The sequence below is a fragment of the Grus americana genome, chromosome 1 (assembly GCF_028858705.1).
Source record: "Grus americana isolate bGruAme1 chromosome 1, bGruAme1.mat, whole genome shotgun sequence".
NCBI lineage: Eukaryota > Metazoa > Chordata > Aves > Gruiformes > Gruidae > Grus > Grus americana.
In genome coordinates this window covers 66,989,768-67,004,896 of record NC_072852.1, presented here as the reverse complement: position 1 = coordinate 67,004,896, position 15,129 = coordinate 66,989,768, and the positions used below count along the sequence as shown (strand labels likewise).

General features: G+C 39.3%; 1 protein-coding gene across 20 annotated transcripts in view; it reads left to right on the top strand.

Annotated features, from left to right (window-relative positions):
* Window positions 1-15,129, top strand: part of FGD4 (FYVE, RhoGEF and PH domain containing 4) — a 114,503-nt gene that overhangs the window by 68,497 nt on the left and 30,877 nt on the right. For 18 of the 20 annotated variants that reach the window (XM_054830983.1, XM_054830991.1, XM_054831012.1 and 15 more), the window contains 3 exons: window positions 2,756-2,917; window positions 9,963-10,143; window positions 12,932-13,415. In XM_054830983.1, coding sequence (XP_054686958.1) covers window positions 2,756-2,917; window positions 9,963-10,143; window positions 12,932-13,415 — 827 coding nt within the window. Of the gene's footprint in view, window positions 1-2,755; window positions 2,918-9,962; window positions 10,144-10,955; window positions 13,416-15,129 lie in introns of those variants that run through there. The other 2 variants (XM_054831147.1, XM_054831136.1) reach the window with 2 other exon arrangements.

Sequence of the window (15,129 nt, the reverse complement as noted above, 5' to 3'; positions counted from 1 at the left end):
GAGGCACGCGATGCTGACAACAAAATTGATTCTTAAGGCAGCCTAATGTTTTTGCATTAAAAGTTTGTTTTCAGCTGTTCCTGGTTTTGCTGGACTTTGTATTAAGGCTGTGTGCGTGCATGTATAAACCAAGTAGAATCCAAGTCTGAAAATCTACTTGAGGGACTGAGGTTGCATTAAACGATTGCTTCCGATCAGTCTAAGTAAGGGCCGCCGCAAGGAGCTGTCTTGTTCCTTTCCAGCCGTATTCCTGGCTGTCCCCCTGTGCCAGCAGTAGTGCTGGGGTGGCCATGAGGTCAAACCAATCTACTTCAGATTTCAGCTGCGTCCTTTCTGCTGCTTATCTCACCATGTGGCTGAACAGCACTGGTGCCGGCACAGGGGAAGGAGTAGCCAGAAGCAGAAGCTGGAGTGGATGGTGCTGAGAAGGGAGGAGGAGTGGCAGACCACAGAGCTGCCCTGTTCTCAGCAGCAGCTCTGCATCCGCCTCGTCTTAAAGTGATCATGACTGATAACCTTAAACAGGAATAAGTGCCTTGATAAAGTCATGCGTGTAGAATAAGGTCCTATTCTGACCCCAGCAGTACCTTGTTTTCTTAGGGAATCCTTTTAATAAATACGGTACCATTTTGATGGAGATTTCCAGCCTTGGCCTGAACAATTGACAGCAGCAATGCCCCTTACTGAGCTGCAGTTGGGGAGGTGGAGATTTTGAAGCGTAGAAGTTGTCAAATCTGCAGGCAAAATAGTTTTCAGAAAGCTCTAAGGTTTCACGCTTTCACCCTCATTGCAAAGTTGAGAGTGATCTGAATGTAGATTTATAAATTATGTGCAGTTGCCACCTGACTTGTGCATTGTGTTGATCCTGCAGGTGTTACTCTTTCTTAAATTTGTTTTTGAATTGGCGATTCCCCAATTGGAGTGTAAACTGCTACAGTATGGTATGGGATTCTGTAGGATAGGGAAATTCAGCCTGTCAGCTCTTTGATGGAGACAAGGAAGACTTACTGGTATGACCCCCTATACCATCACTTTGGTCTGTCTAAGAGCTTCCAGTACTCACACCTCCATACGAAAAAGAGAAACGGCACTTAAGGTACCTTCCTTAGTCATTGCAGAATGATGTGGGACAGAGCTCCCACTGCTGGAGTACAATACAACTTTTTGCGTATGCAGTGATACCCAGGGAAACAGAGCTGAGGAATTTCTGCCTAAGGTCACAAATGTCTGAGAAGCTTCTGTACATAGCGGGCCTCATTAGATTACCTGCATCATTCTGGGACCAGCCACCTTTATCTTCTTGGGAGATCCCTTGCTAACTGAATGGGATGGAAGAGGGAAAGATGTCATGTTGCAGCTGCGGGTGTCTTGCATGCATCGTCATCCGAGTACTGGCACTTTGGTAGCGTGGGTTGTTGATCTCGCCATGGAGATCTGCAAGTCTCCATGTTTGTAAAGCCAGCTTCTTGGTGTAGGGCTACTTCAGTGCTTAAAAGGAAAAATGAGCTTCTAATAAACAAAGCATAAATACTTGAAAATATTGTTGGAATCCACAAAAAGTTGAAGAATCTAGCAGCAGCGTTGAGCAATAGCTATGGCATCTCTTTCAACTGCTGTTCTAAGAGCAGGCTTGGCTGTTGCTAGGAATGGCTTGATATTGATGGATTTTGCCATGAGAGAGAGAGATGAATTAGATCAGAAGGACTAAACTTTGCAGACCAGTTGTTGTTCAGCAGACATCAAAGGATCACCTTATGAAATAGTTGAGTGGCTTTTGGATTTGCTTTTTTTTGGAAACTTGTAAAGAAAACTCTGCTCATGCTTGAGTTTCTACTAGTAAAATCAAGCAAAGGTAAAAGGATGGCAAATAATAACGATAAATTGAAGTGTCCAAACTCTATCCTAATAATTTTTCTTTTTTAAATCAAATAATTATGACAACACCCCAATAAATAAATGGGGTTTCCTCCTTTCCCTTGCTCCTCCTCACAAAAATGTTGTAGATTTTTTTTTGGATTCAGAGATGAATGAATATTGGCTTAAGTGATATCTCAAGGTCCTTCATATTATTATTTCAAGTTTTTGATTGTATTTACAGAACCAATTGCTTTCAGACCCCCAAACAAAAGTGCATGGTTTAGGCTTGTGTAATGATGTTCTAATAAGTGCTTTTATTACAATTTCTGTTGTTTGAATATGTTTTGCTTTATATTTTCTTCTGACTCTCTTACCAATAGCAGCATATTGATGCTCTTAATCAGAATAATTTCCATTCTGCTAGGAAGAAATGAAATAGAAGAGTCAGCTGGCTTTGTGCTTTTCTCTTTTTCTTTTTTAATACTCACAATAGGAGCCCTTTCCTACAAAAAAGTTACAATACATTTAGGTAATATTTGGATGCTACCTTCTGTAATAAAATGAATGTATAGCATTTTGTGAACACTTTGAATACAGAAATTGAGTGGCTGAACAAAAATGCTAGTTTTTTCTATAATTCTTCTGTTGAACAAGCACATTGACAATTCAGATAGGAAAAAAGTCTGTTAAGAGATTGTAATCTTTGTATAGAAGAGCTTAGGCTAGTCATAGTGGAAGTCTTTTTTTTTTTTTTTTTTCCACTCTTAAAGGGAAGATGAGTATTCTAATCTTCTCTGTAGAGAAGTGTTAGCACTTAATAAATATGTTTATACATGTTCTTTCTTATACTTAATCCTGTTTCTAATTCTTGGGGTTTTTGTATGTATTTGTTTTTCAGGCAGCAGCATCTGTCCAAAGTCCTTAATATTACCTAGATCTTGTACGAGTGCCACAACCAGGCTAGTTGAGCAGAATGTACGCAATGAAGCGGCTCAGGGAATAAATGGAAGTGTGCCAGTCAAACAGTCCCCACGTTCAGCTTCAAATCCAAAGCCACAAGGTAAGTAGCCTCAAATATTTTTGCTAGGGAAGTTGTTCTTCATCTCAGACTTTAAGAGAAATAGAGCACCTTGAAAGAACTGTATTTGTCAGAAAGAAAATGACGGGGTAAAAGCTTGCTACTGAAATTGAAATGTTCTGTAAATGCTTTATGAATCTGTAATTTCTGATAATAATTTGCTGAAAAAGGTTCTCAGAAGGAAAGTTGAACTTACTGATATATTACAAACACATAGGTCTAGCTACATTTTTTATCTCAAATGTCTAATAATTTGCTGTGTGTTACTACCAGGCAGCAAGTGTTAAATTTGTTCTCTGCCCAAGAAGTGGCTAGTAGGTAGAGGTGGGAGAACGCGTGTAAGCCCCTCCTTTGTATTAAATTGACGCCAGGGCTTGTTTTTCCAAAGGATTACTGTGTTTGAGCTGGAAGGTTTTGATACTGATTTTGAACTGGATTGTTTGGCAAGCTGGCTTCACAGCGGGGGTGGCAGGGAAGATACTCAGGTCCTTTAGGGTGCTAGCGGAGCTCGAGGGGAGCCCTCCTGCATGAGTATGTGGAAAGATGGGAACTTTGTGCAGAAAAGCTGACCAATAATGTCTGCAGAGTAGAAGTAGATTTCCCTTCCTTCGGTCCATAAATAGTATCTTCACTTTTAGAAGCCAAATAGGTCACCCTACATGTTGACTTTATATATCTAAACCTCAAACCGTCTTTTTATGTGGTCTTCTCAGTAATATTCATGATTCCACTGAAGATGATCACAACAAAGAGTCAATATGTTCTCAAAATCTTGGATTCAAAGCAAATCTGGACTGATGCCTTTTAGTAGTGACCTGCAGTAGGAACTTCATTCATCTCAAAAGCTTTTTTAAAAAAAAAAAAAAAAAAAAAAAAGGCGAGGTTAGAAGATGGATACAATGATCCTGCTCAGGGAATTGTATTCTGAGACACAGTGTTGATAGGACAGAAACTAGAATTACTTATAGAAAACTAGATCACATCTAAATCATGTATAGAAAGTAGAATCACATAGAGTCATCATTTGGTGAATTTAACAACCTTTATAGCAATTAATGGGAAAATGCATCTTGAAGAGTTTTGCATCAGTCCTGAGTTCATCTTAGAGTTAAGGGGGGAAGAAACGTATTGGGGTGTCAAAAAGTTATGTTTCCTCTGGGAGAATAAGAGCAAAATAAAGCTGTATTTTTTCATATTATTTGTTATTATAGAACTTTTGCCAGTATTGTTCACTAAACTAAGATGTTTTTATTGGTTATATGTAAACATTACTTATCTGAGTAGTCTTTCTGCACCAGTTCCTAAGTCTCCGAAATGCATTCTTGGAAGCTAAGTTAACAAGAGAACACGTGTTCTTCCTAAGAAAAATATTTTAGCAATCTGTTAATGGATACACAGAAATGGGCAATCAGTAAAAAGATTTTAAGCCTTTCAAAAACAAAGCCAGCTCACTTATTATAAATTTTAGCTGTTTAAATTAGGAGTTGGATATTATTGGACCCCATTCATTCAAGTAGTTACACAGCTGTTGTTGCTCTTTCCTAGCCATGACTTCTGCGTTTGTCAAAATTGCTTGCTCCAAAATGTGACATAGCCAGGAATAGTGTTGTAGTCTAAGAAATGCAGCTGTGTAGATTATATTCAACACTACTGTTGTAAATGGTATTTTGTGCCTGCTTTGTTCATGGGCCTATGTCTTTTTCCATTTAATTTTATTAAATAAGTGCATCATATTGAAGTTATATCTTTTTGGCCTTTTTATTTAATTGAAGCAAAACAAAATAGAATGAATGAGATAAGGATTTGGCAATCCAAACAATCCAAGCAAATTAAATTGCTCTAGTTTATTGGTTTAAATGTGGTTGCTAATTTTTTTTTAACAGCTTGTAACATACAGGTACAGAAACGCTTTTGGTTTATAGTAGCAGGAAATGTTTTTTCCAAATGGTTGTTCTAGTCATGCAAATACTAAGTGTCCTTTCATAGTGAAAACAGACCTGAATTGCAATGACAGTGTATTTGGTTGTTGATGAACTAACTGCAAAATGACCTTCATCTAACCTACCAAAATGTATATAATTAAAATGAGAGATACAAAGATGACTTTGAGGTTGTGTTACAAATGAGGTACAGCTATTTTTAGTAAACTTAGCTTTAATAGAGGAAATAGAGCTTTAATATAGAGGAAAAATGTCAAAAATCTTGCATTTGAAGTGAACCCTGGGCTCTGAACCTGTTGTGTCTGTACTTGGTCTCTGAGAAGTAGTTTAAATATTTGGAAACAGATCACTCAGGGTAACTAGATCAAGTGAATAAATTTTTGCACAGAATCCAATATAAAATTCTTTCATTATTTTCCCCTGACATTTCAAGGAGAAAACAAAGTAGCTGCCGGATATACAGACAGTAAAGGAGCAATTTTTGTTCCCCAGTAATTCCTTCCATCAACAATTTAGCAATACATATTTTCATGAAAATCTTTGCAAGTTTGGAACAAAGCCTGTAACTGACTGAAGGCCTATGAGGGAGTTAAGCAAAGAAATCAGGACTGCAGAGAAAAGCAGTCACAGTCTGCACCAGCTGTGAAACGTGGTGTTTGCCTTTGCATCTCTGATAAAGTGGGCTAATCCAGACTGGCGGTAGTTAGTGGAAATAGCAAAATACTCTACTGAGTTCCAAGGCAAACATGATGCACGCGAGATGAAGCAAATTGTTAGGTAATTTGAGATTTGCCCTTACCTACAAATATTTGGGCAGCGATGTGAACCTAGCAATAACAGAACGCATGTAGAGTGACGTGTACAAATTGACCAGGTTTTTTTCTGGTTTCTTCTATTCCCTGCTCTTTGAACCTCTTGCATGAGCTTTATGATGCCCAGTTACTAAGTACTGGGCACTGAAACCGTTGTCTGTACCAGGCAGTTTTATTGTAGGATGGAAAATATGTTGACATATCCACACTTCTTCAAAGCAGTGAAGTGTCTTGTCAGCTCAAGACTGTGCATCAGTTGCTCATTTAAATTTTTCTAATGAGTGCTTAGGAATACTTGTGAATCTCCTGCTGAGGCTGAAGAGGCATTTTTGTTTGGGTTGGAGATGATTTTTCCACTCCAGAAGATGGTCTGGTTTGTGCTACTCCGACGTGGTATGAAGACAAGGCATTCAACACGTAGACTTCAGCAGTCAGTTTTAGCTGACTATCTACTGTGTAGCATCAATCCTGTCCTCCTTTCTCAGTTAATTATAATATAATCTGAGGTTTTTGAAGGTATTCAGTGGCCTGGGCCCAAAAGAACTGAAAGACCTCTTAAAGGGGTCTGGGATGTAGACTGGTCGTCTCTGGCAAATGAAGCTTTGACAATTAAAGGTGAATTGAACTAAAACTGACAGCTGTTTCTAGCTAGACTTCTCCAATCTCAGTGGTGCTTTAAGAAACCTGTAGCAATGTCTCTTTTATCAACATAGCTGCTAAATCCCAAACCTTATCTCCAGGAAGATGACAAATGAGAGAACAAAGCACATCTGCTCATTATTGATCTTCTTTCTTAATATATTATATTCTTTTATATCATTCATATATGATATAAAAATGTGGAAATGTACATCCTAAAGAGGAGATTACTTTTTCTGCTGAGTCTAGGTTACTAGTTATTTGGTACTGTTCTTGTGAGTGTAAATCTTTGGTATCTATCCAGCTGTGCTCATTTGATCTTCCTGAAGGTGATGGAGCATGCAGGGAGGTGATGAAGGATGACTCAGCCAGGAGAGCTGTACTTGCTTACCACAGGAACTTTTAACTGTGTATTTTCATTGAATCAAAGCCCAGCAGCATTTTGAACCAGGAGGAGTTAAATGCATAGAGGGAGATTGAACACATTATACTTTCTAAAAGAAGAGATAAATGATCTTTGCTAATATGCTTTGGAGTCAGCAAAGGTGGTTGCACGTTGCCATTTGTAGCATTACCTCCCGTTTCCTTATGTATATCTACACAGCTGAATGCACAACTAGGCACTGCAGCTTAAATCTTGATTAGGTATTTTGGCTAACATTATACAGTAGCAGCTACCTGAGCATACTGAGTGGTTTTCTTTGGGCAGCGTATGCAGTTCATATCTTCTAATGAGCTCAAAATTCTACAGTATAGAGACAAGAGTATTTATAGACTTAAACAGAGCTCTGTATTATGCAGGGTATTACAATGGGCCAGTCTTTTCTCTATTTTTTTCTTTAAGATCCTTGCTGTGTGCACATTGAAAAATAATCTGATTAAACCAAAACACTACAGAAGTACACTGAGGGGAGAATTAAAGGAATTTGTTTTCCCTAATCCCTGTTAACAAGGTTGACCTTACAGAAAGGTTTGCATGGTTGGTTTTTTTTTTTTACACTACTGATTCTTTTCTTTTCATTGATCTTGTGACTGTCCTTTCCCCATTGCTCTATTTCTAAAACTTACAGTAGCTGCTGCAGCAGCTGATTAGGGAAAATGCTGTCTGTTGGGTGGTAACAAGGAGTAAAGAAGAAAATATCTTGCATTAGTGAATTGGTGTGGCTGTTTGGTTTGTAGTTCTCCTCTGAAGACATTACAGGGATTTTCAATATACTGGGATTGTCTAGGTTGACTAGAGGTTCCTCACGCTTGCTCTACTGAAATGCTGCTAAGCTGGTGGTTTTTCAGTAATAGCCGCAAAATTGTGTGACACCTCCACAGAATGTCCTAGAATTTGATTTTTGTCCCAGTGGATCCAGTATAAAAATAGCTTCCAACTAATTCCTTCTGCTTTATCAGTAGACACTAATTCCCTCAAGTTTAGTAGTTTTAATATATCCTTGTGAGGATATTAACACTTTATGAGACGTACAAAAGAACTGAAGAGATGTATGAGTTCATTAAATAAGAGAATTCACAGGACTGTGGGTTCTACAAAATCCATTGCAAGAACAAGAAGTGTTTCTACAAACTAACATAGTGCTGGTCAGTAAATCCAGCCAGCGTCTCCTCTGCCTTCCACCTCCTCCCCGAGGGAATGGCAGTGCCCACGCTCAATTATGTGTCCCGCTTTTTCCCAGCCTGCTTGTACCGCCTTTTTCAGCTGTCCCATCGCCTTTGTCAGCGCAGCAAGCTAGCTGTTCAGCGCTTGGACAATTATCTGATGCTTGTTGGCCTAATTCTGCCAGACTTTCTCCGAACTCCCTGAGAAGAGGGAATATAGGGAAAGCTGCTCCATTGCACCCCAGCTGCGGCTGAGCAAATGTATGCAGCTTCTCAGGAGGGGCTTCAGTTACTACAGATACTCAAGCAGTTACACAATTTAATACTCTGCTTGTTTCAGGACTGCATTGTAACTTTTTGAAAATTGTAGTATTTTAAGTCTTCCTTTCTGCACTCTGTCCTTCCCCAAACTTGCTTTTTCACTTGTGTTAATAAATATAAAAGAAAGCTTCAAAGGACCAAAGATACATATATACACAGTAAACGCATCTGGTCTACAGTAATTCTCTTCCTTCTCTCTCTGATTATTTCATTTATCGACATTGATGTGGTTGAAGTCTAAAGCTTTTTGTGGTACATTCATTTCTTCATAGAGTCCCTCATGACTCGATGATCCCTACAATTACACTTAAGTGCAATTAAGTTATTAGAAGGACAGATAAGTATTACCTCCTATAAATTTAAGGTAGAGATAGAAAGTTGCCCTTTATCAAGTGTTCCTTCAAGTTTATCATAGTCTATGATAGTATATGTGCAAGAAGTTTTTCAACACCACTTTCGAATGCCAGTCGATGGGATGTAAGCTAATTCCTGTGGTGCACTGGTTTTCCAGGGTCAGTAAGCCATTCTAGAGTCAGTGATGCGAGGAACGTGGCTTTTTCACATCCATCTATTGTGTATCCTGTACTAGTCCTTATTTTTCTACCATGAGAGTTACACGTGATTCCTAATGCCAATTCCTGTCTTCCTTCCCTTTGTGTTTGCTCCCTGGCAGGTGTGTGTAGTTACTGAAAGGCGAGTGCACGTGGCATGCGGGATCGCGGTGGCCGAGCCCCTGGAGCCACTGGTTCCACTGGCAGTGCATTGCCTACTCCTGGTGATTTATGCCTGCCTTTTATTAAAGGGCAGATATAGTCTTTATTTTTCACTTCAATATCAAATGCTTTTGCATCTCCTCACACTATGTTTTGGGAGCGTGTGTGGGGATAAGCAGAGTTGTTTTCTTGGGAATTAAGGACTTTTCCCTTAAGTCTTGCACTTTGAAGGAGCCGGATGCATGTTGCTCTTGTAGTGGAACACATTCAGGTCCAGTCTGAAACGCTTTTGCTGCTTTACGTAGTTGCTTAAAGGGCTAAAAGGTAAAAATCCCCAGCACGTGTGATTTTAGTTGCTTTATGTGTCAATGTGTCTGCTGCATTAAACAATGGCTGATCATCAGCAATCTAATTAGAAGGGCTTATGGTAGGACTGGGGAAAAAGCAAGAAGGATAAAAAAATATTTTTGGGGGGGGCAGGTTTTCAGCAGTGTAAATAGGCAAGGGTTCAGTGAGTAAAGGAAGCTCAAAGCTGAAGGCAAACACCTTTTCCACTAACTATTATTGAGGTCATGAGGGGGAAGGTAAAGAATGAGAGCACCAGAGTGTTGGGGCAGCAATTTAAATCTCTTGAGCTCCACAGCACAGCTAGATTCTCTGATTATGCTTAATTCTTTTTTATGATAAAAACTGCACTTATGGAGGCCACATATATGTTTGCCAAGCAAAACAACAAAACCTCCTAATTTTCTAGCTTGTTGAAGTAACATGTGGTTCCACTTTTATCCAAGAAATGTAACAAGATGCCTGATACCAGACAGTGCAGAAAAAACCTATATGGAGTCCCTGTATTCATAAAGCAACTTTAAGGTTAAGTAATGCCAAGAGCATCTTTTTTATCACTGTAGTAAGTTCTTATGCAAAAATATCATATATGTTCTGTCAGATCAAAGAAACCGTTCATGAGTGATTGACTGGTGGTTGTTGTTGTTTACAGTGCCTCCAAAGCCAATTCATCTGCAGAAGGTGTCACCTGTTACATACCAAACCCCTAGACACACAGCTTTATCACATCAGAAACCAAGAATGGAGGAAGAGACACCCACCCCTGTTTCTAGTGTCGCAAAGGAAAAGTCCAGTAAAGTGTCAGATCTCATCAATCGTTTTGAGGGAGGCAGGTAAGTAGTAGAATTTGGATTGGTTTGTAACTCTGCTCTGTTTGGAGAGTTGGAACTTGAACCTGTGAGGAAGAACGTTGGTACCGCGGTAGAGCTCAAGCCAATCCCTGTCAGAGGAGTGGATGGCAAAACTGCATGTGTTGTGAAACGGTGCAAACCAGTCATATATTTGGCCTGTACAAGGTGTGCTTTTTCATAAGGTGCTAGTCTTAACTTTTCATTAAAAAACCCCACCAAAACCCAAACTCGTAGCATTTTTAAAATCTCCTGAAAAATGCCAGCAATTTGAAATAAGTGCTGATTTTAGAATGAAACATTGGAGATGTTCTTTTGTTCTTGCAGAAAAAACCCCAAACTTTTATAAGCAAATAGCAAAAACTGAAATCCTGAGTTTCCTTTTATACTGTCATAACCTCTTCAGATCATTCATGTGAAGAGGGTGAACTATACGAGTTATTTGTATTGATATGGCATACATTCTCTAAACTGTTTGCTTTGTAGTATTTGGTGATTTGGGCGGAATAGCTTGGTGTTCTTGAGTTTTGATACTGCCTTTTATGGGAAACATTTGGAACTTTGAGAAACACGAGCCACAGTGAACTCTGCTTTCACAAAATAGTTTTATTTTTGTGTCTTTAATTAGATGTACGTGACAAGCATTATAATCTCTGAAACAAAAATTCCAAATATATCCACTCTGTATAAAGACAGCGATCTTCCAGAAAGCCTGTGACAGAGGAACAGTTCAAGAAACAGTCCAGTGACAGTTGAGCGTTGCAAGTTTTGGATGTGGCTTGCTTGTGTTTCCTCAGGATACTGATGTTCTGAAGGGATGCCCCCTACGGGAATGAACGCATGATGTACAACAGAGCATGTCCTTCTGAGGAACCAGAGTATTAAGACTTTCATTGAAAGAATTCCCCCTCAAGATGGGGGAAAATTTAATCCTTTATACAGAAGCAACTGAGCATTACAAAAGTACGTTTGTCTAGTGGAATAGAAATAATTTCAGAGCTTTATCTGCAAGAAACTTCCATCATTAGGCAGAGACTTAATTGCACTGCTGTCATGACAGCTGTCAAAAGATGGGGAAAAGAGATTACTGCAGCACTGGAGGTTCTGTGAATTCTTCTAGCTCAGGTCTCCAGTCCTGTTATCACTTTGTTTCCTAGTCTTCCTCCAAAGCATCATTCAAGTCTTTAACAGTGCAGTATCCCTAGAAAAACAATTTTATCCTTTCTGAAAGAAAACTCCTCATGTTCATTGTGCCCTACAGTAATGAGTCCTACACTTCCACCTCTTAGGCATGCCTACTGGTTTGTACAGGAACTCTTTCAATATTATGCAAATAAAGGAAGTTATAAAGAGAGCAATGAAAACTTTCTTATTTGTAGGCTTTTGAAAATAAGGGCATTTTTGGTTTGGGGGAGTAAGGGAAGCCGCGTTGCTTTTTGGCCAACATCATTCATTAAGTACACCCAATAATATCTGTCCAATGATTAAATTCTCCTCAAATCTATCATCTGTGCTTATGAGAAACTTCCATAATTAGCATGCGGAGTTCTGGAATATCCTGCTGTGGCCATGGAAGCAATTGCTGGGTTTTTTTAAATGAGCTCAACTCACAAAATGTGTCTTCCATGAAGGTGAACTTCGCTTGTAATTAGTGCTCTTCAAATGACTAGGTAGCATGTTCGTGAACTGCAAACTGCGATTGTCAATTATGATAACATATTTTCATTAGTCTGTACAGCCCACAAACATGTAGGCATGGCAAAAAGTTAATTAAACCTCTTTGCTGTGTGCATGCAATTGGAAAATGTAAATTAATTCTATCTCAGAGTTAAGCTTATTTTTTTAAAAAAGACATAATCTTTATACAAATAAAAAACTAATTCATTTGTTATATGATGGAAGAAGATGAAGCTAGTATAAGGTATTTTTTGAGCTCTGTGTACGGAAGTGCAGAATATGCTTATAATATTTGTGTAAACTGTCCTATAAATAAGAAGTAAACATAAAATTTGTAAGCAGTCTTCATCTTTCCAGAAGATTAATGGTCCATACTAGGAACAATATGTTAGAGGACAGTTATGGTATCACTTTGCAGGTTGACTATGGCTTGTTAAATGTACTTCAGACAAAAATGGATAGGTTTTATTTTGATTCCAATTATTTTTATTTTTTTTAAACTATAATGAAGCCAAGCACTTTTGCAGAGTAGGCTAACATTTATAGTACTCTAAAATTCAAAATCTCAAAAGTAAAATAGAGAAAGAGATAGTGAAGGGTATGAACAAGGGATAACGTGTTTGTATAATTAAAAGGCAATTAGGGAACAGGCTGCTTGTTAGTTTAAGCATTGGACTGGGATTGGGGAGTCTCTGACTCTTTTTCCATTTCTGCTAGTAATCTTCTGGGACACTTTGGGCAAGTTGTTTCATGTATCAGTGCCTCGGTTCCCTTATCTGTTACGTGTAGCTAATCATGCTGTCTTCCATTTTACAAATGAGATTCCAGACACATGAGGATGTAATGAATCAATATGGATGGCACTCTGGATTTCCAGTAAGAAATACATGTTTGTGTGTGTGTTAATGGAATAATGCAGTTCAAGTCTCGATGGCCTGAACTTCCTAATATTAACACAGGAAAAAATGGTTTGGGAGGAATTGCTTATATGGCAATATAAGTAGGCGCAACTCTCCTACTCCCTGTCCCAGTGGTTTGCTGTAACGGCATGTTTAACTCTTCTCTCATCTATGTTTCGTTTGTTTGGTGGTTTTAGCCCGTTAAATCCTAGTGATTTGAAGAAAGATTCCTCTGTTCTCCACATTTCTAAATCTCAAGGAAGATATGGGTCAACACCATCACCTCAGCCAAAACTCCCCTCCCAGCACCCACTACAAAAACAGGGAAACAGTAATACCAACAAAACTCAGGTTGCACAGCTGCACACAGCCAATGGAGTAGTAGCACAAGACCAGACAGATGAGGACGGAAGATTACCTGATCGTGACTCCGCTATGTCCGCCCCTGTTCCGGATAATGCCATCAACAGCAGCTTGATAAATGGGGAAAGAGAAAGTACTTCCAGAGAGTCACTGCAAAGTATGACTGCCTGCGAAGGACAGATGCTTAACAGCTGCTACAGGACTCCAAGCAGTGATACACTGCTCTCATCTGAAAATGAAACTCTAGAAATTAATACTAATGTGAAGGAAGAACCAACTGAGGAAGTCAGTAAGCAAGATCAACCTGTAGAAACAAAGGTAAAAAGAGAAATTGTTTTGGTTTTGCTATATTACTACTTTGTATATTTTCTCTAGGTTTTTATTTAAAAAAATAAGAGTAGGTCAGAAAGTTGAAAATCTTTTGGTTATTTTTCCTCTGAAAAAGAGACAGGAAAAAAAGTTTTCCTTTCCTTTTCATCTCCCCTGCTTTTCTTTTCCTCTCCCCCCACCCCTTTCCTTTTCCCATTAGCTATCTCAGGTTTTAAAAAAAAAGTGAAACTGAAATATGTGTATATGTTTAGCACTAGGCTTCAGCTGTGCCAGACTACAAGGGACACGTGTTAGTGGTGTATATAAAATAAAATTCCACGTGTGGTATACTACAGCGATGGAGCTTCACGCAGAGCTGTCGTGTGAATCCTTAACTTAGATGTAGTTGTCAAGCCAAATCTGGAAAGGCAGTGGCAGTCTGCTAGCTATCAGATAGACACGAGGTTCAGAGTATACTAAATATATGCCTTGTTAGCAAGGAGGACTTACACCATGATGAATTTGAGCTTCCTCGTAAGGAAGGTTTTAAATAATTAAGGGGAATAAGTGGGTGGAAGAAAATCTGTCTTGGGGAAATTAATTGCTGAAAAATTGTGCATATTTCCACTTCTAGAAGTTTAAGCAGTTTACCTTCTCGTACTGAAGCACTGGTGTGTAGTGAACATCATTAGTAGTTCTGGTCAAGCCGTGCTATGTGTGAGTCATGGCAGGGGAGCTGGGCTGCACCCTCCCTGCCTTCCTCTCCACTGCAGAGCCAACAGCTGAGCGCTGATAAAGCTCTTCACTGCTTGCAGGAGTACACCTGCATCAGTTAACCATAGACCTTTCCAAGCCCTTGACTTTGGTTAGCTAGCGGTCATGTACATACATGCTTGAGGGTAAATTCTGTGTGGGGGAAAGGTGGGTCTCAAATTCTTGTCTGTTACGGGATAAAATATCCTTGGTGATGACAAAAAGATGCTGGGATGTGGGGATTTTCTTTTCTGTTTTGGGGGTTGTTTTTGCCAGTAATGAATGAACGTTATGATTCCCATCTAAACATAAGCCTGGTCATGGTCCAAGGCACCTTTAACCTGCCACACCTCTCATTATGTTTCTATCTCCTGTTCAGTAATGCCTGTTTCCCCTCTCTGTGCCAATAAAGTGCTGAATGCTCCATGGGCAACGATGTTAAGCTTGAATCCAAGTCACACAGCAAGGCACTGGCAGCATTTTCAGGAAAAAGCAGAAATGGGAGGCAGTCCTGTTGTGAAGTCCAGGAAGGAACTGGGCAAATGATAATGGCAGCAATCTCATAAAAACCTGCCTTTGAGCTGCTGGGACCAGCACGTGTGATCTGTCCTATGTTGACCAAGAGTCAAATTATGAGGTGTAATATAACTGTTACTAGATGTATTGTTTGCTGGTACTTGAAGGGTAAAAACCCCAAACAGACCAAACGCATGCAGGATGGCTCTTAAGTCAGCATCGGTGAGGAACTGAATCCGTAAAACTGAACTGGGTCACAGCAGCACTTCCTGAGATACCAGCTCGCTTGCAATACAAGGACATACCCTTTAGTGAGATTAAGAAGCATGTCTACCACTCTGCTCTAAGGGCCATGCTTTACAAAATCAAACACTGATTTAGTTTGGGTTAATGCAACCTATAGATTGAAATTGGGCATTGGAACTAGATGATCTCTAAGGTCCTTTCCAACCTA